This window comes from Grampus griseus, assembly GCF_964374135.1.
Source record: "Grampus griseus genome assembly, chromosome: X".
NCBI classification, from domain to species: domain Eukaryota; kingdom Metazoa; phylum Chordata; class Mammalia; order Artiodactyla; family Delphinidae; genus Grampus; species Grampus griseus.
Window position 1 is genome coordinate 125,869,360 of NC_138999.1, and position 22,531 is coordinate 125,891,890.

A 22,531-nucleotide genomic window follows, 5' to 3' on the forward strand; every position below is an offset into this window, starting at 1 on the left:
ACCCAGAGGCAGATGAAGCTGTTGTCCCACATTCTCTCTCCATTAAATCACCCTTTTCTTTCCAGGGAAGGTGGCTATTGTGAGGCTGTCAGAGTGAGGCAAGTGAAATGGGCCCGAGTGAAGGTGCCTATTAACAGTAGCAGCTATCTCTGTCAGAGGCAAGCTCCGCAGCCAGTGACAAGGCAATTTGGCCCTGATAGGTGGGCGATTAAAAAGGCAAAAGGCAAGAAGAATGAGAGGGGAGAACCCCTATTACCTCGTGGCCCCCAAACCGAGGGGGCAGCCAAAGACTCCACATATGGACAGAGCCCCCGCTTAGGGCGGCGGACGAGGGGGCGGGGCATCTTCCCCGAAGCAGCCCTGGATGTTTTCCTTGGCCAGGTCCGGGGTTGCAAGAGTTGGGGGTGATGCAAGAGGTTGGCGGAGATGGCAGCAAGGTCTGGGTCGGGTTCAAGGTCTGGGTCAAGTTCTGAAAGTCGATGATTGGAAACAGAGTGTTACCGGTGGTGTGTGTGTGTGTGTGTGTGTGTGTGTGTGTGTGTGCGCGCGTGCCGGGGACTCCCTCTGCGTGAACAGGAGCTGTGTGGACATATTTTACAGATGGGGAAGTTAGACCATAGACAAGCGGAAGAGGATTAAAGGCAAATTATCTCTCAGCTCAAGGGAGCTCCGGGTTAAATTGGCTTTGTGATCTAACATTTGCATGAGTGTAGGAGCCGCACCACCAGCGCTGGGCCCTGTTAGGAGCCCGGCTACCTAATCCCACATGTCAGCATCTGGAAAACGCATTAGGTATCAGAGCCCCGGACCTGGAGAGGCCTCCACAGAGGAGAAACCGCCGCAGTCCTGGGCAGACTGCACAGAAGCCCAGCAAGAACTAACACCTTTTCCCCACCTCGAAATACGGAAAAGGAGTTTCACAGCCCCATTTCCCCTGTACTTAACGAATTGCTGTATACAGTGATCAGTTGAGGACCGATTCTGCATCCTCACCTCGCTAGAATGTGAGCCTCCCGCCATCGGTCCTGATTTCCGCTCAGATCAACTCATCCAGACTGTCAGGCCACATTATACACGTGCCGGCCCATGGGTTCATTGAGGGGGGCAGGTGATTTGTCCTGTTGAGAGGGACCTCTGTGCAGATGGATTCCTTTCGTTACTAGCCTCAGGTTTGGAAATTCTGAAGTCAAAGAGGGATAGAGCATGTTTGCTAAAGGTTTCTGGGCTTGGTCCCCGCCCCATCCAGACAGCTGTCTCTTTAATGTGATGCTTTGTCTCTCCTGGAAAACACAAAGCCCTTTTCCCCGGTGAAGCTTCTGCTGGCTGTTTCAATTGCAGTTTTAACACAGGAAAAATGGAAGGAGAAAGGGATTATGTGGGGGGAAAATAGCCCTTTTTCTCATGGCGGTTTTCTCCATAGATGCGAGTGGAAATGCATCTAAGACCTCCCATCAATCTCTATCAAGCAGGGCAGTGAGTGGAGTGGTTAGGGACGTGGGCTTTGGCACCAGGCAGGTGCTGGGGGCTGTCATCCCAGCTCTCCGTTCCCCCACTTGCCCAGCCGTGTGACTTTTTAAAAATAATAGCTTTATTGAGATTCAGGTACCATAAAATTCACATTCTAGTGTACAATTCAGTGGTCTGTGGTGGTCACAGAGTTGTGCAACCATCACCACTCTCTGATTCCAGGATGTGTTCATCACCCCACAAAGACCTTGTGCCATGAGCAGTCATTCCTCACTCCCCCTCCCCCCAGCCCTGGGCAACTAGTAATCTACTTTCTCTCTCTAGGGATTTGCCTATTACGTACATTTCATATAAATGGACTCATTCAATATGTGGTCTTTTGTGTCTGGCTGCTTCTTGCACTCAGCACAGTGTTTTCAAGGTTCCTCCATGCCGTAGCCTGTACCAGTACTCTGTTCCTTTTTATGGCTGAATAGTATTCCATTCTCTGGCTAGACCACATCCTGTTTGTCCATTCATCACTTTATGGGCATTTCAGTTGTTTTCACTTTATGTCTGTTTCCTGATGGCTAATGATGTTGAGCATCTTTTCGTCTGTATGGTGGCCATTTGTATATCTTCCCTGGAGAAACGTCCATCCAGATCCTTTGCCCATTCTTTAATTGCGTTACCTGTCATTTTATGGTTTAGTTTCCTGGCTTCTTTATATATTCTGGTTACTAGACTCTTATCAGATATATGACCCACAACTATTTTCTCCTATTCTGTGGAGACTTTTCTTAACTTTCCTGAGTTTCCTTGCCTAAAAACAGAGCATACAAGTGCAGCCTCCCAGATTTCTTGGAAAGAGCCAACGAAGTGATCCATGGGCACACGTGGCAAAGTGAATGTCTGGCACACTCTGAGCTTACCTGAATAAGTCTTGTGATCACGAGCTACGGTCGGCCAACTTAGATTCATCGTGAAACAGAGGCAAGGTGGGAGCCCTGGAGGCATCAGTTCACATCTGATGGGTGTAAACTGGGTGATATTCAAAGAGCTTTGAATCGACTAACATGTTATTCCTCGAATGATTGGAGCTGTTTTATTTCGGTTGATTATACTTTTGTTCTGAATACACTTTAAAGTTTTAGAAATTAGCTGATAACTCCCGGCCGGTATTAAGATCTGCCACTCTCCATATATCTACATGTATACCTCTCTGTTTGTCTCTCTATCTAGACAGCTAGTTACCCATCTATCACGCATGTGAGTCTGTGAATAACAGGATAGAAATAGCCTAGTGTTGAGGCAAGTATTCAGAATTGGCGCTTTCTTACCTAAAGCCACATCATGAAAGACTAGATCTCCAATTTCTTAAGATGTTTACCTACTATATGTAAAACCTACTGATGGCTCTCTGTTGCGGCTGAAACTGCTTTCTTCAGCAAGAGAGCTGGTGATTTCATCTGCAGGAATTCTCTTAATGCTGCTTCTGAACGCATTGGTATAAGAACCAGGATCCAATTTGTCCTAATACTGGGAATAATAGAAGCGGTAACGTTTATTAAGCACTCACAACCTTTTCACATTACTCTTCACAAAATCCGTGCAAAGTAGATATCAGGGGCTTGTTTTCGAGACCAAATTATGGAGGCTCAGAGAGGTCAATCAGTTTGCCTACATCTGCACAGCTAGTTAATGCAAGAGCCCGGTCTGGACCCCTAGTCCGTGCAACTCCCAAATCTTTGCTCTTGCCTTTATATAGTATCACCCTCTTAGGAGATTAGATTTACCAGCGTTCTTAATCATTAGGCACCTGGGTTATTTCTGTGTTTCAGAATCAGAAGGTCAATCCCTCCTAAATCCATTGATAAGTGGTAGGACATAATGATTTGGATCTGTATGCCACTCACTTATCTTGAAAATCTTCCCATCTCAGAAATTCAGCTCTTCTTATGGAGACAGTGACAGTGCTAAGATGATGGCCTTACATGGATTCATCAGGGTCCCAGTGTTAAGAAACACCCACGCTGTGTTGGTGAGCCACAGAGAATTCATTTGCACCAAGTTGAAGTTTGGAGAGAGATGGCCAAAATGATTCAACATGGCTGGCTTTCCGCATCAATGTGATTATGCCATGTGCTGTAATTTATAGTGTAAACAAGTTTTCTGCAAAAGCTAAATATATCATGCAACTAATTTAACATGCACAGAAGGAGCCGTTAAATTATTTCAGTCCCATTACTCAAAATGTTCAGAAAATTCCTCTGTATTAGAGCCAGTGCAGGATTGGCTCTGCAGCCAAATGCATCAACATAAATGTTGAATTCCTGGGGGAAATGCTTGCCTCATACTGTTACTTAGAGAAATAGACGCCCAGACATTGTGGAGCCCCTTCTAAAACAATTCTCATTTTGTTAAAACAATAGGATCACATTTTCGATCGTGTTACCCAGCATCTCTGCATTTAGGAAACTTGTCGGCAGATACGAATGCCAATAAAATGGGGATGTGTTTTTAAATGATGAATACTTTATGAAATGTGGAAGTGGAAACTGAGGGTTTTCACGTGACTTTCTAATTTTGTCTTTACCTACATGGAAAGAATTCCTCGTGCAAGCCATATGTGATGCCTCAAAACTGTTTAAATTGGAGTAATTATCAGAACAAATGGTGTCATTGGATGATATTAGTCTGTTTGTGTTCCTTCTGCCTACCCGGTGAATCAATATTAATACAGATTTTTAGAAACACTTGAAGCAGTCATCTGCAATCCCATTTTTGTTTTAAAATACGTGTTTAAAAATTGATTAAACCTTTTTACCTACTAAAACGTACCTTTAGATTGACAGTTTCCATTATACAGTCCTTACCCAGAAAGGAGGTATCCTTCTCTACCTAGTTTTGAAAGCTCTGAATCAGGAATAGGTGTGAAATTTCATCTGGTGTGTGTTTGGCGTCTGTTGAGATGATCATATGTTTTTTATCATTTTATTTGTTGATGACGTGATGTAGCGTACAAATAGACATCTTGATATCAAACTGTTCATGCACTCCTGGAATCTGGTAGGTTAATATTTTATGATCTGCGGTTCAGTGGTATTTTATGTAGATTTGAATTTTACAGATTTGAAAAAGTGGATATAATAATATTAATAGACTCTCTCTGTACTCAAAAAATTGATCTACTTCTACCTCTGACATGCAAAAGCTATTTGTGGCCGGGGTACAGTTCTTTTCCTTCCTGCAACTTTTGCTTTAATGTGAGAACACACTTCTCTAATTTTACTTGTTTCCGCATAAAAGTGACATCTGATGTGTTCGGGATAATCCAGGCTGAACTATCTTGGTCCAAGAATCACAATAAATGATAAAGATGGGGGTGATTCCTGTGTGTTAGGGTTCTCTCATTTAATAGTTAGAACAATCCTATATGGTGACGCTGTTAGGATCCCCCTTTCACCAAGGGGCTCACGGAAGTTCAACGGATTTGATCCAAGGTGACACAGCTAGTGGGGGTTTGAACCTGGGCCTCTCTGACTACAGAGCAGCCTCAGGCTCTACAACGAGCCCTGCCCTGTGCTGAGAAGCCACATGCAACTCAGCTGGCTGTGCAAAGAGGCAAGTCACTGGTCTCCAAGGATTCTGAATACTGGCTAGTTCTTGAAGGTGTGTGTCCTTGGACTGGAGCTATGGCTAGCTGAGCCCACATTCATCACTCCTAGCAGAGAAGCAAGTGCAATAGCTATTGTTCTGCTTCTGGTAATGAAGCTTCTTCCTAGCCTTTGTTAGAACTTCAACGTAGGCAGCACGTTTGACGTGAAACCTTAGTAAATGAGTGTGTTCAGCATGGTCCCAGATCTGAAAAGCAGGTCCCCTAAGGAGTAGTGAGCCACTGACTAGGATGTCTGGCAGTGTAGGGAAACAGCTCTGCTGTGGCGCTATGGACACCCCGCAGGTATTCCAATAGGCCACATAGGACGAGGCTTGAGCCACAGATAATCTGAGTGTTGGCAGAACACCTAGCGATCGTCCCAGGACAGGAGGGCACAAGAAGACCTTGAGGGTGTACTCCAAGGCCGTCTCCCACCCACCCCCCATCTCCTCTGGGAGCCTGTGATGACACAATTGCCTCCTAGGTTTTGATGAGGTATGGAACATTCTGTCCCACTCCCTCGCCTGTAAACCCTCTTAACGGAAGTCTAGAGTGGGCTCCTCGATCACAGAATATCGTACAGCTCGCTCTGCCGTCATCGGGTCCCGCTGGTTTTAGTGGTGTCCTTTCTGGTGTGTGGGACAAGGACCGCAGAGCTGGCGCACCTTCCTTACTTTCGTTATGTAAGTACGCAACTGCCTGACTCGAAGAGCGACTGGCTGGATCTTTGCCAGTCAGATCACTCAGGCCTCACCCTGTCTTGTATGCGTGTGCATGACAGGTGCTCACCTATGCTCACCTGATGGGATGCTCACGGGGGCCCTGGGCTCCGTGTGCCCCAAGAAAGTCCAGCTGTAGGATTTTATAGGGTTGAAACACTGTCAGTATGGGTTATAAGACAGTCTGCCTCCTTTTACCCTAAACAAAAGTGAGTGTGTATGTGTGTGTGTGTGTGTTGGGAGAGGGTGTCCTTTAGATGAAACAGAAAGAGCTGAGCCTATAAACCAGGTGGGATTTTCATAAACAACTGGGCAACATTGCTGTCAAGATTTTAGATGGGCCTAAATTGTCAGGTTTGACTATTGTGCTTAAACAATGTGAAAGAAAATGTGAATTCTTTATGCGTCGGCCTCCAGGAAATCCCATCTGCTGTGTCAATTCAGGTAAACATCCCTCCTCGACAACCTTTCTCTAGAAAGGGGTTTGAGAAACAGTTTAATGCACTCCAAGCTAAAGTGCTGTGTTATCAGCGGCTGAGCATTTGCAGTGCCTCAGATATCACTAAGAATTGGTCCCAGCTCCCATCGAGTTTAATGGAAGACACAGGGGCTGGCAGCAGGCACGGGTTGTAGGGTGCTTAATAGCAACTTAATATTTCAGTTGTTTTGAAGAGTTTCCTTAGATGGAGATTAATGGACCAGCTTGATAAAGGAGTTCTTTACTTAATCCTTTACCAATTAGAAGCTGATGTGGAGAGACAAGTAATGAAGTACCCCGTGTGATTGGGAGGTACTTGGGAGGAACCACAGGGGTTTCTAGTCTCTAATCAGCCGTGGTCGCTCTAAGGAGCCTTCGTGGAACGAAATCTGCCTCGCTTCATCAGTGGGGAATGGAACTTGCGAGATGTGTCTTCAGAAAGAAAGGTTGAGTACGAGAGACACTCCTTCTGCCCTGGTAGCCAAGGTCCTAGTGTAGGTAGCCAAGCCGTGGGACAAGGAGGGGACGCTCATCAAGAGAGAGGGCCAGCCCAGTGTGAGGGAGTGTGTGTGTGCTTTGGAGATGGGCAGAGTTCGTGACATACGTTCAGTGCCCTCAGAGTGGCTGGAAAGACAGTGGACGAGAGGATCGTCCGTCAGTGTCCCAGTTCCATTGATTCTAATGCCAGCATGTCTGTAGAACCTGGTCCCTTCTCTCCCCCAACCTGACTGTCAGTGCCCTGGCCCAGGCCACCAGGCACTGGTTCCTGGCACTGGTTCTCTGTTCCCTGGACTACGACAATGGTGGTCCAACAGGTGTCCGTGCTACCTCCTTCTTCCCGTCGATCTAGGTTCCTTGCTCTCAGAGATCTCTGCCTCTGGCTCTCCACGTCCCTCCTCTGCTTAAAAACCGTGGTCCTTTCCCCTCCCCGTCATTCTTTAGAGCAAAGGCAAGGTCCGGTCTCACCCCAACTACCTCCTTAGACTCGGGCCTGTTCGCTAGTGCCGACGTGTAGTATATTCCAGCTAGACCAAGCACCCCACTCTTCCCCAGACCTCAGGTCTCTTGGTTCCTCTGCTTGTTCTCCCCAGGCTGCTCTTTCCTTCCTTCCCTGGCAGTTCATTCTGCCTTGGAGGCATTACTCGAAGGCCACTGCTTCTGGGTAACCTTCACCAGACTCTCCGGGTAGACTTCGACGTTCCTTCTTTGAGTCCCTTCTTACGTGCCTCTGACATTGAACGTACAACATTACATTGTTATTGTTTGTTTATCAGGTCTTTGTGCTTCTTAAAGTGCGAGTTTATTAGGGGAAGGGACCATGTCATCCACATAGTTGCCACCCCAGGGCCAAGCACAGTCATGGCAAGTGACTGAGTGTTTACCAACCATCTTACATACATAATCTCATCTAATCCTCATACCAACCTTCTGAAATAGGTACTATTATTGTTTCCATGGTACAGATTAGGAAACTGAAGCTATGGTAGGTAACTTGCCCCAGTCCACACTCAGTATGTTTTAGAGCTGGGGCTTAAGTTCAGCACAGCCCAACTCCCAAAACTGTGCAACATTGTCTCACCCGCAAATACCAGGCCCAGTAAGTGGTCTTGAATGAATCCCTATTACTCCGCATGGAGGACTTTCCATATCACCTAATATGACTCAAAGGAAATTCATTCAAGATGACACGTACAGTCCTACTGAAGAGTTGCACCATCTACTATCACGATGCATTCTCGGGATAGTTTTTAAAGCAAAAGATTCTCTTGTCCCCTGTGCAATTATCCCAGCAGCTGTTTTCAGGTCCAGGTTGCTTCACTCGTTTATGATCTTCTCCAGGGAAATCCACTCTTAGATGTTTTTACACACACCCCTAAAAAATGATACAATAGCGTTTTGGCGTATGTAACATTCTTGAAAGCCAACTGAATTCTATTAGGCAGTCTGTCATTTGCATGATAACTTGAGTCCCCACATTCAGAGAAAATTACATAACCCAGAGAAATATACCAAGAAAATGAAACTCAAATTCAAAATAATGCCCACGGAGCAGAACATTGGTATTGTGCTGAATTTATGTGATCAATTCTAAGGAAGTCCAAGGATGAAGAGGTGGCAGTCTGATACAAGTCAATAGTCGTATACATGAAGGCTCACGTTATTAGCTTTGGCTTATGTATGCGATGTAGATATACATCCACGTATACCACACGTGCAGCTAGAAACAGGATATTTACTCTTTTATTTCCTACTGTTGCCTTGTCTGTACTCAGGACTCGAGCCAAACAGACTCTTCGGCATTCCCCGAATCTCTGAGATAGATATTCTTTTTATTCCTATTGCACAGAGGAAAAAACTGAGGTTCAGAGAGGTTAAGTAACTCGCGTTCTCTAACTAAATCCTGTGCAATATCCGTGGGGCCATAATTACCTCCAACAAATAAGACTCGACCAGATGATTGTTTTTACACGACGTTCATCTGATCCCTGGGGTACCCCGGAGGTCGCCCAACCTGACTATGAGCAAAGCACCGTGGCTTTAATCTTTAAGCATGGGTTTCTTATAAGATTTCACCTGGCAGGGGAGGATTCGTGTGTGTAGGAAAGTTTGAAAACCACTGGTTTACAGCAGGGGTCAGCAAACTTTTTGACGTAAAGGCTCAGATAGTAAATATTTCAGGCTTTTGGGGCCCTGTGTTCTCTGTCACGGCTACTGAACTCGGCCATTGCGGCACAAGAGCACAGGTGATATGTACATGAATGGGTGTGGTATGTTCCAATTTGACTTTGTTAACGGATAAGGAAATTTGAATGCCATATCATTTTCATATCTCATGAAATATTATTCTTCTTTTGATTTTTTCTCAACCATTTAAAAATGTGAAAACCAATCATCTTAACTCACAGGCAGTACAAGAACAGAGGGAAGGCTAGTTTGGACTGAAGGCCTCAGTTTGCCAAAACCTGGCCTAGATGGTCCCTAAGGGAACTCTCAGTTCTCTTGTTCAGGAACCACAGTAAGCACATGAGATGCCCACTTTCTGAAACCCTGAGAACGCCGTCAGCTACAGGTATCTTCTGGTCTCCTTCTCTGGTCTGTCTGCCCATGGCAGGGTGCATGATCTAGTTTGGACCCAGGCTGCGGGCCCACTGGGAGACACCAGGCTAGAGGTCCCACCTGATAGATCTTGGAGATTTATCTCCGTAGAATATAGTCTGGATCTTCCAACTATTGTCACTTCCTCAGCCCTCAGACTCAGAATTTCCAGGATCCCCAGTGGGGTGGTCACGGAATCTGACTTTTAAGTTAAAACCTTGAGAAAATTAAATGCAGCTTCTCCCGAGAAAAGAGCCTGAGCCCCTTCACGTCAGGGAAACAGAATGAATACTTTAAAAAATATCACAGCCTCTTCCTCGTCACCTGCCTTACTACCCACAAATGATTCGGTGCTGCAGAGACTACAGAGCGCTAGGTAGGGAAATATAGAATTCCGTGAGCGATTCTCACCAGGTCGTGTTTCATTCCTCCCAGCCTACTTTATGAAGAGGAAGTGTCCTTGAAGGAGTCAATAGGACTAAGATACTATTCTAGAAAAGGGCCCACGGTAAGAGCCTGCCTGACAAGAAGGCCCAGGTCTTCAGGCATCCCCCAGACTCTCTGGGATACGCAGCCCACCTCAGCTGTGTTATTCATTGGAGCCAAAGGCGACAACAGAACACTTGATTGCTATCGGCTCTGAATACTTATGGGGACAATGGTCATTTAAGCTAGTCCTCTGAAAGCCCCAAAATAGTTGGGACAAAAGCTATGGTTCTCAATTTTTGAGAGCCTAGAACCTGACCGGAACAGCCTCCTTCCCTCCCCTGCACGATGGAACTAGCAGCACTGGCTCTACCTCCCATCCCCATTCCACGTCCAGTCTCCCAGTGTGGCTTATAGAGAACAGGGCTCGGGCTACTAGACGGAAGCTACAAGACAGCACAGGGCAACTCCTAACTGGCAGAGCTCAAAACGATGAAAGCTACTGAACAGTAGAAACGAATGCCTAAAAGCATCAGACAAAGGCTGTGGCCGTACTTTAGGGATGTAGTAGGTATCTGCACCTGGTGACGGGTGAGACAAGTAGCACTCTAGGCACTTCCAACGGTAAGAGCCGTAGTCCATCTGCACATCAGCCACCAACATGGCAGCTACCTCCACTGACACTGGAAGCTGGAATCCAGCCCATAATAAGTAATGCGCCTGATGGGCTGTCTGCCCAGAGGGGCACCATTTTGAAATTCACAGAAAGGCACTGTGTAGGCTTACAAGCCCGGAGAGCCACTCAGGGTTCGGAAGGTTGCTTCTGAGCAAGGATTCCGTATCAACTAACAGCCCCCGAAGCCCAGTCTTACATACAAAGGTTACATATTTCCGAGCTCTGTGACCATGAACAAGTTCCCTAACCTCACGTGTGTCTGGGAACAGCCTCCTGAGGGTGGCAGGCCCAAAGACAGTGCCCAAGGTGAGCACGGCGTCCAGTGGGGGCCCTCCTTGGCCCCTTTCTCTGAATCTGCAGGTCGCTCCACAGCTATAAGGAGCAGGACGTCAGAGCCACTCTTTTTTTTTTTTTAAACTCTCGCTTGAAACTGTCTGGGTGTTTCCTCTTGCAACTGGCCTTCAGATATCCAGGGGATCTTAGGCACTCTGGGAGGATCTCAGGAAACCCCAAACAGCCATGATGTGTTTAGAACATTCTAGAGAATAAATCCAAGCCCAGAAACTTTCCAAACTCCTTAAGGATCTCTGAACCTCTCCTCACCTGGTCAGGGGCTTCCAATGATGCCTGCTAGCTGGTGCCTCTGCCAGTCTTTGAGTCACCGCCAGAGCTTTTTAAAAAAAATTGTTCCAAACTCTATAGCACCATTGCTCAGGTAATAATAACAACAATAGCAATAATAACCAAGATGAAAGCAATAGCTACCTGTATTGACTCCTAGGCAATTTGTAGAAACTTTCTTTTTCTAATCCTTCCAAAAATTCTCCAAAGTAGGTATTATTGTTACTGATTTTAACATGTGAGAAAATTGAGATTCAAAGAGTTTTATCAACTAGTTCAAGAGAGCAAACCCATTAGAAAATCAGGTCTGTCTGGCTCTCAAGCCCTTGCTCTGAGGCTCACGCTGCCACAACTAAAGTCTTCATTTCCATAGAACCTTCCGGAATAATGTTTCTAGCTCTCTGTTTTTTCCTCTTCAAAATCACCTGAGCTTTCCGCTCTGTGAAGGAGCAATGTTTCTGGAGAGCAGATGTTACAGTTATAAGTAACATGGGGCCTGTCACACCGTAGTGTCCTAGGATGTCCCAGTGCCAAGAGCCCTCTGAGGCCACCAGGATCGGCTCGAGGCCCAGAGCATTAGGAACAGAGAAGACCCTGAACATGGCTCTCCTTTCTCCTCCAAGCCCTCCCCAGTCTTCTTTTTGTTCATTCCATCTCATCTGCCCCAACTTTCAGTATTGGAGCTTTTCTAGGACCAGGACTTTGTTTTGTTGACACAGTTTTTATGGACTACTTTACTTCTTAATACTCAAGAAATGGTAAGTCATAGTAAAAATAGAAACAGAGTTTTTGCACAAAGGCAGACCTCGTGAACCACTAGATCCGGAACAAACACCTGAAGTCACTAAGGAGGGCTGCTTTGTTCTGTTTTCATCCAATTGAAAAGTGGAAGCACAGTCGTTGTTGTTGTTGACGACCACACGCGTAGGCAGACGTTCACGTCAGCATGGTCTGTTCACATCTGGGGCTGTCCGGTGTGTGCTGAATCTATGGAATTATAACCTCATGAAAAGAGATTACCATTTTTCTGCCGGGACCACCTCAACTGCAATGGGCATGAATGGTGCTGCTATAATAATTAAATCCCAAATCTTTCATAATCCTCCACTTTCCCTAGAGTAATGTTCAGCATTAGCTATGGATGGAAACGCAAACAAGTCCATGTAGATTCAATAATAAAGCTTAATAGGTCAGGGAAGGGGTGGGATGAAATGAATGCTTAACACCTCCAGAGAGAGCGCATTAGTTTGCCTTCCCGGTGACTTCCTTGATCTGTGTTTGCCGGGACTTGAATCTATGCACCAGATTGTCCTTTATTAACCAGATCCGTACCAGGCTTCTTGCACGGGAGATGTTTAATGTCAATCACCGTACAGATTGGCTGCCTATTTGCAGAGCTGTACATTGGAGGGTCTTTCATTTCCATATTAAGATCTTACAGAGCTGATTGGAGAATCAAATAAGTGCTGAGTTCCGGTCTCCACGCTCTGGTTCTAACTGAAGGAGGGTAGCCTGAAGACCCTGAGCCCGTTTGTGGATCCAGCTTTGAGACACTGACACGTTTCCCGAGTCACCACGGCTTACCTTCAGGTTGCTTGGCAAACTAAAATGAGAGGAGCAAAATCTCACTAAGGGTTGGCTTGTGATTACTTGCTAACAGTATTAATGCTGTACATTATTTTCTGACTGCGGTGATGTTTCTAAACTAATAAATGACACCCTGCATTATTTTGCATTTTCATAAAGCATTTCACATGCATTAATTCATGTTATGCTCACCACCACCGTGTGAAAAAGTTTCATTATCATCCCATGTAACGGATGGGGGACACAGATGAGGCACAGAGACAGCAAATGACTTACCCAAGGTATCAGAGTTTACGATTCGCCCGCAGTTGAACCCAAACGTCTTGATCCCAGGTCAATATGTTTTGTTTTATTTTGTGGGGCTTTTGTTGTTGCTGTTGATTTTATTTCATATTCTGTCCTTTGTAAGTTACATCCTCTAGGAATACATTATATACTCTCAAGTTCTGGCTGGAGGTGGTCTGGGTTCCATGTTTGCCACCGTGATTTCCGAGCTGTGTGACCATGAACAAGTTCCCTAACCTCCCTAGGCCTCAGTGTTTCCATCTGGAACATGGGACTAATCATTATTATTACTATGGGAACTTCCTTCGTAAGGTCCAAATCACAAATTACATGCTGCTGGTCAAATACTCAGCACCTTCCCTGACACAGAAATGGATCCTCTAAAGGGTAAGAATCATTTATCATTTATTTTGCCGAACACTTAGGTGTAAATTAACACTGTATTCACACACACACATACACACGTACACACACAGAAAATGAAGCCCAGCATAGGTTGTTTTTAAATGTTTGAGTTCTAAGCTTGTGAGAATGATACTGTCTTCATGGAGCACAATGTGCTGTAAAGAATTATTTGTTCAGAGTTATAAACCCGCAACTGCAAAAGCAATGCCAAGATACATTTTGTCTCCTCTAAGATCTTCCAAACATCCATTAGTCTCTTGAAGGACAGTCATAAATCCTGCACATTTCGTTTATCTGAAACCAACTCTAACAACTGTCCTTCCCACCAATCATCCTTTATATCCGTCTTCGGGTTTCAGACCTCAGTGAACACATCCTGGTCTTATGTGGCTGAGCGTGAAAGTAGAGGAGCTGGGCTCTCTTTGGAGAGTTTCTGGAACCCACTCTGACCTGAATCTCTTTCTAACATTTGGACATAACCTCTGACATAACACGCTCCCCTATTTATCAAATTAGAAGCTGCCTTTCGCTTTCCAGCTTCCCTTCTGGAAATAACACGTAGGTGGGAATCAGGAGGTGGGAGTTTTAGGACGGGCTCTAGCACTAAGTAGCTGTGTGACCTTGAGCAAAGCACTTGGCCTCTCGGAACCTTTCTTTGCTTGTCTGCAAAATGAGGCTCGTGGACTGTATCGTTTCTGGGAAGACGCTGTGCAGAAGGCAGAGGTAGATAAGGTACCGCGCCTGTGCACGTGGGAACTGGGGGCGGTGCTCGGGGGACAGCTGGAGCTGGCATCAGCCGGAGCTGGGGTGGGGAGAGGGAAGAGGGATTCTTCCTCAAAAGCTTTTGTGGCGGAGGTGGGATCTGACTGAGCCGTGGAGGAAAAAATAGGACTTCCAGAGTTGAAGAAGGGACTTCTAGCCTGGGAGCTGAGCCTGACGCAGAGTCTGGAAGCAAGAAAGAGCAAAGCGTGCTCAGAAACTAGTAATCAGTCCAGAGAGGCTGGGGATGAGGTCTAAACCTGCGTTTAAGAAATAAAAATTATTAACACCAGTTGGTCTTTGAAAGGAGTGTAACTGGAATTTAAGGTAATAAGTCACTCTTCCTGCAGTAGCTCAGACTTGGAGCTGGAGAGCGGGTGGCACTGGAATTAATATCCCCATAGAAACAGAAGGCTCTGTGTGCTCGATAAACAATTTTGAAAGTGCTATAGTTCATCACCCAAATTCAGACCACTCGTATTTTTCAGGTACCTTGCCTTAGGAGAGAAAGATTTCTTATCCACATCATGGGCTTACGTCTCTGGGATCAAATTTTACGGGAAGAGATGGGTCATATATCAAAAGGTTAATGACTAGCCATTTCTCGCCCAGCTATTTTGTGGCCACCGAGCTGCCACTGTGCAGGGGACACGGAAAGGCAGTGGAGATTCACCGGGCCATTTGCCTCTGCCATCCGGAGAGCCCCCGCAGACTTTGACGACAGCCTCTAGAGCCGGGGGCCGCCGTCATGCCCCTATTCTTTCATGGGAGACTTCGAGCATCTTTTCCTGTAGAGATCCACCGGCACGTTCCACCTACACAGTGACTGATCTGTACATTATTACACTTTCAGTAGTAAAAATATATAGACTCCAGTCATCTCTGGAGATGCTGAAATAGTGCTTTTCCCCCCCCCTTGATTTAGGGGAAGGTAGAGAGGCAGGATGTGTGCAGAGTCTGACAGAAATATAAGAGCTCAAATATCTAATTAGCTGAAAGAATCTTGGTTCCCTCTGCACCTTTGACAGAATTGCAGCTGTCAGATTGGAGCTCCAATATTTTATCCTCGTCGCAAGATGTATCTGAGGATGATTTAGAAAAGACGCTTTTTAACGTCAATGCCACTCGGCTTTTTTTGTAGGATGCTTGAAGACGACCTTAAGCTGAGCAGCGATGAAGATGACCTTGAACCCGTGAAGACCTTGACCACTCAGTGCACTGCCACTGAGCTCTACCAGGTAGGACCAGTTTAGGGCTCGGTTTGGGACCCACGGGGAGGGAGCTAGAGGACCTGGAATGGTTTTGCCCTCCAGAAGCCTACCCGCTTCATCTGTGAACTTTGGAGAGAGGGAGAGAAGCAAGGGCAGGCATAGTGCCCTGGAACAGGTCGAATCAGCTCACACTTTCACATCTTTCCCTCTCCTGGACTAAGTGTGGTCTCGAGTGTGGTGTAACTTTCCTGTAGTGACTCCACCACGAGGCCTAGCGCCCACACTCATTCATTCGTTCCTTAGGGTATAAACATGACTGCTCCGTTCACCTTTCCCAGGGGTGCCACTTCAGGACACAGCTGACCGTCAGTGCCCAGTAGCTTGCGGCTCGCATGAACCTTCAGGCAAAAGGCATTTGGCAAAAACTTGCTGCTGCCTTGTTTTCTTCCATTCTGCATCACAAATATTTACAGTACTTACCGCCAAATTAGATGGCAAGAATGTGTGTTTTCAGCATTTCCAATGAGCCTGCACCTCTTGATTTGAAAAAGCTAGGTATCATGTATGAATCGTGAGAATGGCAGTGTAGTGCGTGATATCAGTGATGCTGATGTGTTTTCTCTGGGACAGAAAACTGTCTCGCGTGTGGGGTCCTCCTGGGTGTGCTGAGAGCCTCAAATAAGGAACACAGAAGGATCGCCTTTTTTTAAAGCCAATACCTGACCATGTTCTTTCTACCGTGAAATCTAAGTTATAAAACTGAAACCAGGGTGTTTCAAGGAATGCTCATGCACTAGTGTTTCAAGATAGTTAACAAATACAGAATTCCATATTCACTAAATATTTTCTGAGGAGCCTGCAAAGAAAAAAGCTTAGGGAAGACTCTTCAAGGCTTATCTACTCCATTTTCATCTACAGTTTTTGACCGCACGAGAACTCCTACCATTCCGCGTAATTTTAAAATTGAGTACTTCTTAATGTTATGTAGCCAAAACGTCCCTCTCCCTTACTTTCTCCGCTTTATCCTGCTTGCATTTTGGATAATATGTAAAAACTGCATCTTTGCAGCTTTGGTGCTTTATCAAGAACAAACACAGTCGTCTCCCGGGGGCTTGTGGTACGTTTACTGAATGCAAGCAATCCCTTTCCTACCTGGGTCATGGACTCCAGAGCAAATGTAAAATGCACACTTAAATTCCCGTGTCTGCCATTCCTGCTTTCTGCATTTAATATGCCAGTGACAAGAACATTATAACGGGGCTTCCCTGGTGACGCAGTGGTTGAGAGTCCGCCTGCCGATGCAGGGGACGCGGGTTCGTGCCCCGGTCCGGGAAGATCCCACATGCCGCGGAGCGGCTGGGCCCGTGAGCCATGGCCGCTGAGCCTGCGCGTCCGGAGCCTGTGCTCCGCAGCGGGAGAGGCCACAACAGTGAGGCCCGCGTACCGCAAAAAGAAAAAAACAAAAAACAAAAAATCATTATAATGGTAAATAACCCCTCCCCCCCAGTCCTAGGTCATTGATTTTGACAGATGCAAGATGACATTTTAATGAAAATGCTTCAAGCAAGTCATCAACAGTAAGTGAAGGTAGAGTTTGCATGTTGGCGTCTTCTCTATGTGATTACACAAGTGCAGTCTCCTTTTTTGGCTTCTCGAGTTGTTATTTTCTGTCTTTACCTGAAGAAGTGGCATCGGGTCAGCTGGCCTGAATCATCTGGGGTTTTAGGATGTATGCGGTGACCGTGTCAATGCCGAGGCCCTCGGGTAATCCCGGTTGGTGAGTGGGAAGCTCTCTGTGGCCCGTGGCCCTTAGCCTGCCACGCCTTCCCCACAGAGCTTCTCATTTGAAGGAGAGGTTGAACTGGGATATCTGAGGTAAGGCAAAATGACAGCTTACTTCCCCCTAGCTGGGTCCAGGAAGCAAGAAGCGGGAGCAAGGTTATAAACATGAGCCCTCGAGTTCCAGGACTAGTTACAAAGCCCGAAGCCTAAAGGCCGGGAGAGGATGCTTTTGCAGTAGCACAGGCCACAGTGACAGCAAGTTTTGGTGAGTCCTGGCTTTCTGAAGCCCAGTATTCTTTTTCCAATATGTGTGGATTGAGACCATTTTCCTTTTTTTGTCGTGGTGGTAAAATCCACATAACATAAAATTCACCCCCTTTTAAAGTCTACAATTCCGTGGCATCTAGTCCATTCACAAGGTTGTGGATCCAACACCAGTTCCAGAATATTTTCGTCACCCCAAAAGGAAATCGTACATTAAGCAGTTACTCCCCAGCCCTCGACAACCACTCATTTACGTGGATCTGCCTATTTCGTTTGAATGAAATCGTACAATATTGTGACCTTTTGTGTCTGGCTTCTTTCACTTAGCATCATGTTTTCTAGGTGCGTCCATGTTGTAGCCTGGATCAGTGCTCCATTCCTTTTTTACGGCTAAATACTATTCTGTCATATGGATATATACTGCCTTTTGTTCATCCGTTCGTCAGTTGATGGACATTTGGGTCCACCTTTTGGCTTTGCAGATAGAGTTCCTATGAGCCTTTGTGTATACAGTATATATTTTTGTTGAACACCTGTTTTCAGTTCTTTTGAATTGAATCTTTTAATTTTTTGCAGTTCTTTTGATTCTTCCCCCTAGAAGTGGAATTGTTGAGTCCTATGGTAATTTATGTTTAACTTATTGAGGAACCACCAAAATCTTTTTCTTTTCAGGTGAGATAACATGGTGCCACATGGGACCATCACATCTCCGGCCACATCTATTTGTGGCAGGATGATTGGAGGGAAAAGCATCCGAACAAATGCATTGGTACAATAAATGATGTGTCCAAGGGACCAGTCCACACCATTGGTTTGAGCCGTCATTATACTTAGAGACGTTCTCAGAACCTGGTAGCTACATTCAGGCACGTGTGGTTCAATTAAAAAGCCATTAGCTTTCTGGAGACATCCTCAGATCATCTCATGCATGATCATTGCACCCAAATTGCCCAGATTTGGTGAGTACACACCAATCTTTTCCCCAAAGCTCTTAAGACCTAATGCTATGGTTTACAACATAAAGCATCCCAAGAGAATCATTGCAAATGCATGTATGAAAATGAAACACGGGGTTGAGATGTGTCAGTTTCTAATTCGACATTTCAGTCCCAAGTCTCTCGTAATCAGAACACTCTCCCCTCTCCCTGCCCCACCACGAGCACCCCCGACGGCAGTATTGGCCGTGCTGAGTGGGTCCTGTGCACAGACACCAATAGAACAGTTAGGATGTGTTTAAATGCTAAGTATTATTCCTGCAAACGGGAAAATACAGCAGGAAGCCTGAAGGGGAGAAGCGTAATATACAAATTAAAGATGCCAAATTGTCGGCCGTAGAGACTCGGGGATGTAAAATATATTTTTAACAAGATATTTTACCTTCTGGTGATTCTTTAAAGTCAGAGGTGCTCGATCACATACGCCCATAGTTTCAGTGGAAAAGCCATGGTGATGGTACCCAGAAAATATCTGTTGAAAGTTTGCGTGCTCTCTCCACATTCCCCATTGCATTTTGCTCCCTCGGTTGGGACTATTTGGGAAGCAGCTGCGTCCATGTGGCTTGGACATCAGTCGTGTGGCGCCGTGGAGGAGAGTGAGCGAGAGAGCATAGGCGTGTGGTCGAATGGGTTTGAATCCTGCCTCTGTCACTTGCTGGTTGACCTTGGGCTCAAGACCTAAGTATCTGTAACACGGAGGTTAACAGAGGTAGCACTACTTCACTGGGTCATAGTGAGGATTCGGTGATTGAGTGAGTGAACACAGGCCAAATCATTTGACACTACGGTTGGCACGTAGTAAGTACTCGCTACTTTACATCATCACCGTCATCAGATCATCATCATCGTTACTACTGTAGTGACGATCTAAAAAGCCTCATATTTGAGAGACTAGATCCATTACTTTCCCTTTTCTTGTAAGGAATGGGATGTTAAAGGGAGCTGCTGAATTAGCTACTTGGTAAACAGCCAGTATGTGGCCAACTTGAATGAAAAGATTCTGTCTTGTCCTAACGTGTATTAGCTGTGTGCACCTAGCCATGAGGAACTGTAAGTGTGGTCGTTGAGTGCATATGGCTTTTGCAAACGTATGGTCACCAAAGGGGATGGGGAGGGATAAATTAGGAGTTTGGGATTAGCAGATACACACTACTGTGTATAAAACAGATAAACAACAAGGGCCTACTGTATAACACAGGGAACTCTACTCAATATCTTGTAATAACCTATCATGGAAAAGAATCTAGAAAACAATATATGTAAGTATAATTGAATCACTTTGCTGTACACCTGAAACTAATACAAACTGTAAATTGACTATACATCAGATTTTTTAAATGGTTTAAAAAGAGCATGGTTTTTGGACTAGAAAAGCCTGGACTTCAATCCCAGCTCTGTCACGTAATAGTTGCATGACATCGGGCAAGTCACCTAACATCTCAAAGTCTCAGATCTCTCACCACTACACTAGAATAAAGTGCTGTCGCCTAACACATTGGAGTACTGTGAGGACGAGATGAAGATCGTGTATAAGAAAATGCTTTGGGAGCCACAAACGCTACGCAGATCGGAGGTTGTTCTTCCTTATAGCCCTTTTAAACATTAACTGGAAGCCCCCTCTTTGGGGTCCATTGGTAAATAGATCTTGCCCTTCATTTTGGCCTTGGTGCCCAGAGGGATCTGCTAGGAACTGGGTTGAATGTCCTAACTGCACCCAAAAGACATCCATTGGGTATGAATGACGTTTCCTCCCCTCTGAGCTCTGACAAGTTTTAACCTAGACATCCCAGGAAGAAAGGCCAGGTTGCCAATGACACTGCACCAAGTCCTCCAGGAAAATTATGTGTCTCTGAAAAAGAGTTTTTCTTCAAAGGACTGACATGGGTGGAGAGCTGAGTCATACCTTTGGATCGCAGTTCTTATTTCTCTTTCTGAGTTCTCACTGTGCCCTGGAGAAAGGCTATAATGGTCTGCTGTGACACTCTACTCTCACCTTGGTTCTCTCTCAGGAACTTCCCCTGAATGGAAAATAAATAATTACTTAAAGTTGACATCGGACATTGGAATGTTCCAGAACAGTGTTTGAATTGGATGCAGTGTTTTGAACTTAGTCTGCGTGAACATACGAGTTGCAGTATGTTCTGTTTTGTTTTTGAAGTCAGCTCTCAATAACAGGGTTGGATGTACAGCAGAGTGATTCAGTTATACACACACACACACACACACACACACACACACACATATTCTTTTTTGTAAATGAACTATATTTCAATAAAAATTTAAAACAATAGCATGGTTGGGATATGGGGGTCTCCATGATGTCCATTAGCCAGTTGATTGCGTTTTCCTTCTCAGCTGCCACTCTTGGCATCGTAAATATGAAACCCAACCCTGGCCTTCTCCATACAACAGTTATTGAATTGCCATTTTCAACCCAGTCATGCACGGCAGGCAGCGATGCTGTGACGAGTCCCCTGGGGTCTGGCCTGAGCACAGCACGATCCAGTAGGACAGGCTTCCTGCATGTGCCTCGGTGTGGGGTTCTCTGCACACCCTCGCCCCTCATACCACTGAACCTGCAGTTTTTCTTTTGGTCCATTTTTCTTCTTATGTTTCTCGGGATTAAAAGAACTCCTGAAAATGAGGGGTTAAACCTGGAATCAATTTTCATTTACAGCTGAGAAGCAGTTATTGATGCTGTGTTTGCAGTTCAGTGAAAGATCTAAAGATATAGACCTGGTGCTCCTCTTTCAATATGAGTAGGCTAATCCGTCACAAATGTTTTTTTAACAACGAAATCGTATTGACAGGTTTATTAAAATTGTCATCTTTGAAGTTTTAACCTATCCACAATTTGACCTATTCCAAAGGCTTCTAGAATGTGTGGTGGCCCAACTCCAGAGCCCCCTCCAGTACACATTCATAGAGCCAGGTAAACATCTCCTTGATGTTTCCTTGCATGTTATCCTGATGTTTGATTTACGCAGCTTGAAGCATGTAATGTCTGTTATACCCTGGCAGCAGGACGGTCTGTGATGCCTGGGTTTTGAAGCTGGGTTAGATCCGGACACGGCTCTCCCTTGCCCTAATCATCTCGGACTGGTGTTAGCAGCATCAGACTTTAGCATTATAAAGCCCATAAAAGAAATAGGTATTGTTAGAAACGACCTTTAGGGAATTCTAATAGTAATACCATCTTATGATTAATGTGAATGAAACTGAAACCTTAGGTGACTTCATTTAGCCCAGTTAGAAATTCCAAAAACGGGCACTATGGCTGGAAATGCTCAGTTAGTGACCAGGCTCAGCTAAAGGACTCTATAGGTAAAGCTTGGAGTGGTGTGTGGGTGCTTTAAAAACAGAGCTGGACAATTTCAGTTTGCTTTGAGCACAAAGACATTCTAATGAGTTGTGTCTGGACGTATTATCGTAAGTTGCTCCGATGTACCCAGTTTTATTTAACCAATCTTTTCTTTTTCTGCCAAGGGATTGCCCTTAGAAATGTGGTAGTTAATTCAAAGCATGTTACTGGGGACGTGTGGACTTTTCTTTTTTTTTTTTGGACTTTTCAACTAGATGCTAGTAGCAGAGCTGCACCTCAAGCCTGTGAACATTTACAGAAAAATATTGTCTTCGAGCTTTTAATCCAGGTTCTTGGTTTGGGTTTTATACTTGATTCATTTTTGTTTATTTGTTTTTGTTCTTATTGTGGGACCAGCTCACTGGCTAGGTTGTTCTCTGATAATTGCATATGAAATGAATTACATGGTAGCAGAAAATCTGAACATGCTGGCAGCTTTGGGATGTGTTCCTTGTACTTGGGATGCATACTGAACTTTCCAAACCTAGTGGCTAAGTGAAATTCAAGCCCACTTTTCTGTTTAAAGTTTGCTAATGAAAAGGGGGGCAATACATTTTACTGCTGCTCTCGGCTGGCCCCTGATGCGCTACAGTGAATTCATTCGTTGTGACAACAGATACTCTTCCCTGCTATAATGCTTCCTATGTTTTAGCCACAGTTCTTCTCTCATCGCGCTGAACAAGTTGTTACCTCCCCAAGGTTTCTCTACATTTCCATTTACTTTGTTATCAGCAGAAAGGCTGGGGAAGGCCTCTTCCGTAA

General features: G+C 45.3%; 1 protein-coding gene across 3 annotated transcripts in view; it reads left to right on the forward strand.

The window, feature by feature from the left end:
* The window catches only part of AFF2 (ALF transcription elongation factor 2), a gene marked incomplete at both ends in the record, with an annotated part of 485,583 nt that overhangs the window by 369,769 nt on the left and 93,283 nt on the right, over positions 1 to 22,531 (forward strand). For all 3 annotated transcript variants that reach the window (XM_082681834.1, XM_082681833.1, XM_082681835.1), the window contains one exon: positions 15,298 to 15,394. In XM_082681834.1, coding sequence (XP_082537960.1) covers positions 15,298 to 15,394 — 97 coding nt within the window. The remainder of the gene's footprint in view (positions 1 to 15,297; positions 15,395 to 22,531) is intronic.